The sequence below is a fragment of the Fopius arisanus genome, unplaced genomic scaffold (assembly GCF_000806365.1).
Source record: "Fopius arisanus strain USDA-PBARC FA_bdor unplaced genomic scaffold, ASM80636v1 scaffold00085, whole genome shotgun sequence".
Taxonomy (NCBI): domain Eukaryota; kingdom Metazoa; phylum Arthropoda; class Insecta; order Hymenoptera; family Braconidae; genus Fopius; species Fopius arisanus.
The window spans coordinates 148,658-151,299 of NW_011887824.1; the positions used below are offsets into that span (position 1 = coordinate 148,658).

At 32.9% G+C, this 2,642-nt stretch overlaps 1 protein-coding gene across 1 annotated transcript; it reads left to right on the forward strand.

The window, feature by feature from the left end:
• LOC105270326 (uncharacterized) lies at positions 1-2,286 on the forward strand (the record flags this gene model as incomplete). The annotated part of the gene is given in 3 exon segments (XM_011311180.1): positions 1-310; positions 405-570; positions 1,021-2,286. Coding segments are annotated over 3 exon segments (375 nt in total). The 3' UTR covers positions 1,158-2,286.
• Between the last annotated feature and the right edge of the window lie 356 nt (positions 2,287-2,642).

The window sequence follows — 2,642 nt, forward strand, 5'->3', positions numbered from 1 at the left end:
ATGATCGTACTAGGACCCTTATAATTGGCATGGTTATAAACTTTATTGGATTCCTAACTCGAGTTTATGACTCTGCTCCGAGCTACCTGAAGGTTGCCCATCCCTGGTCAAAAGCATTCAACTGGATCTAAGGAGACAAATAAAGGAGCTGAAGGACACTACCGTATCGCACAATTTTAGGCGTGGTCAGACAACTAACCTAAATGAATTGAAGAACAAATTAAAAGTTGTGCTGCCTATGGTAACCTTGGATATCTTTCTGGAGTACGAGAAGCGTTTAATTGATGACATCGACGAGAAAAACGCATTGGTAAAACCCTTTGATCACTATTAATAGTATTTTTCTTATTATTATTGTTATTTCTTTATAATGAAAGTTAAATAGCTTTTTTAATTTTTTTCAGTTTGATTATTTTGAATTTTTAATTCATTCACGAAATTCCAACAAGGAGTGTATAGTCTGTGTTCTGGGCAGTATGTTGGGACAGGAAATTCAGGATGCTTACTCAGCATTTGGCCGAGAAAGCAAGGAGGATTTCAGTTTGACTCTGACATATAGTCTTCTAAAAGGTAAACTTCAAAAATTCATGAAAAATAATTCAATTACTAAGCGGCCACAATTGGTAGAGTATTTTTAAGCATTTTAAACGTAGAACCTACCGGTACATCATTTTCTGCCAAACTTACAAAATTTATAAACTACTACGATGAGGATATCCTTGAGGATTCTTTACAATTTGGTACCGCCTATTCTTCAAAGTCAGACAATTAGTCGTTTTCACCAATCAAATATAAAATACAAATTTTTCCCCTTCAAAACATCACTCTTTATTTTAGAACTGACTTCTTAACTAGGGATTTTCAATTTTCTATAATCTATTCTTTTTTCCATACTTATCGAAATATAAAGAAATATATTCAACTTTTCGCCTTTTTTGTTTCTAAGAAAAAACAAGGTGTAGAATAAACCCTCATATCATTTTTGCTATTGCATAATATGTTTAATAACGTCATTTTCAGATGCTGTCGCTGGGCATTTTGGACAAAATTGGGATGAAAAAAATTTTCGTAGTACTATTTCGAAGTGGTTCACAGGTTCTTCGGATCGCTTTGGCCGTCGATCAAAAAGACAGAAAAGAAGGTCAAAATCATTATAAACTTCTGTCATGTCCACGAAACAAAGGATGAGCTGTCGTAATCTGATAATTATAAATGTTCTAATCTTCAAAATCTTTCGCAATCTTAAAATAATTTTAAAATTATATGTTCATCAGTATGAACTTATAATATTTGTTCAAGAGGATAACGGTTGATTATTTTTTTACTGGTTTTATGAAAAGGTGTGTTTGATTGTCTGAAAGGAATTAATATTGCCTTTCTGAGTTGTGAAATGAAAGCTGCCATGTTTAAAAAATGATGAACGATGAAAAAATTGATAAACATTTTCAAGAAAATCATCTGATGTTCGTGAATGACAGATTAAATCTATCATAAAATAGAAACCAATTATCGAGGCATGTTCAGTCTTTCATATGGAGATTATGTAAGAATTTTTTTTTCATGGAATTATTTGACTTGTTTCATTGCTTTATTTTTCATTCGATTTCAGAATGATTTGTATGGAAAAGCATTGAAGAGAAAGAGAATTTTAAGGAACGATAAAATATAGAATATTATTTCAAAGAAAAATACGAACTCAAAGAATGATAGTCGACGTTCGTTGAAAAATGAAAATGGTTCCAAAGATAAAATATTAGTTAGAGAGTATGATTCTCACTTTCGCAATTACTATTATTTTTTTAATTAACCCCTTTTTGTTTGAAAACAGTTTTTCGTTGTCTAGAGAGCGCCTGCGTCCAAATAAGGCATTAACTTATAATTTATATGGAAGAAGCTCTGAGATACAAATAAAAAATGCATGGAGTGGGAAAAACAATTATTGAAACACAATGATTAATACGTTGTAGTAGGCTTATTTCAAGCAGGTGATTATTATTATTTGTTCATTTAGGAGTATAATTCTCGATGTTTTTATCTTCTATTGTTAGTTTTTCCCACTGATTGAGGATATTTTCTTATTGTCTATAAGACGATTGTTCAATTAAATCATCTAAATATGGCAAATAATATTTAGTTATCGGCGTTTCTCGTTGTATTAAAAATACTTACTTATACAATAGTTCATGTATTGTAATGATAATTAGTTAGTTTGGACACCTAATAATGAGTGAGAAAAAACGAACCGTTCGTTAGAGCATAAAATATGTTGTGGTTTAAAATTTCAAACATGACTCATGTAATAAAAAAACTATATTTTGAGATTGACTCTTGAATTTTCATATTTATTTTAGTTAAAATTTAATGTGGTACACCATTTAGTCGGCTCATACCATTATAAAAAATATATTGGCCAACCGCGGCTCAATAACGCCCCGAGGTTTGACGATCCTTACTGGCCATTGTTTGGCAGTCAGCGCCTGGCCGACAGTTGGCACCCAGCATCGGCCCAACGTTATCATTCCGAGACTGAACCGGACCATGGCCAGCACCGGTCAAGAAACGGCACTCAACACTCGGCACACCGGTTGCCAGTCTCGAACCAATATTGGCCCGTTGTATTTTTCGGACCCGGGATAGCCGCA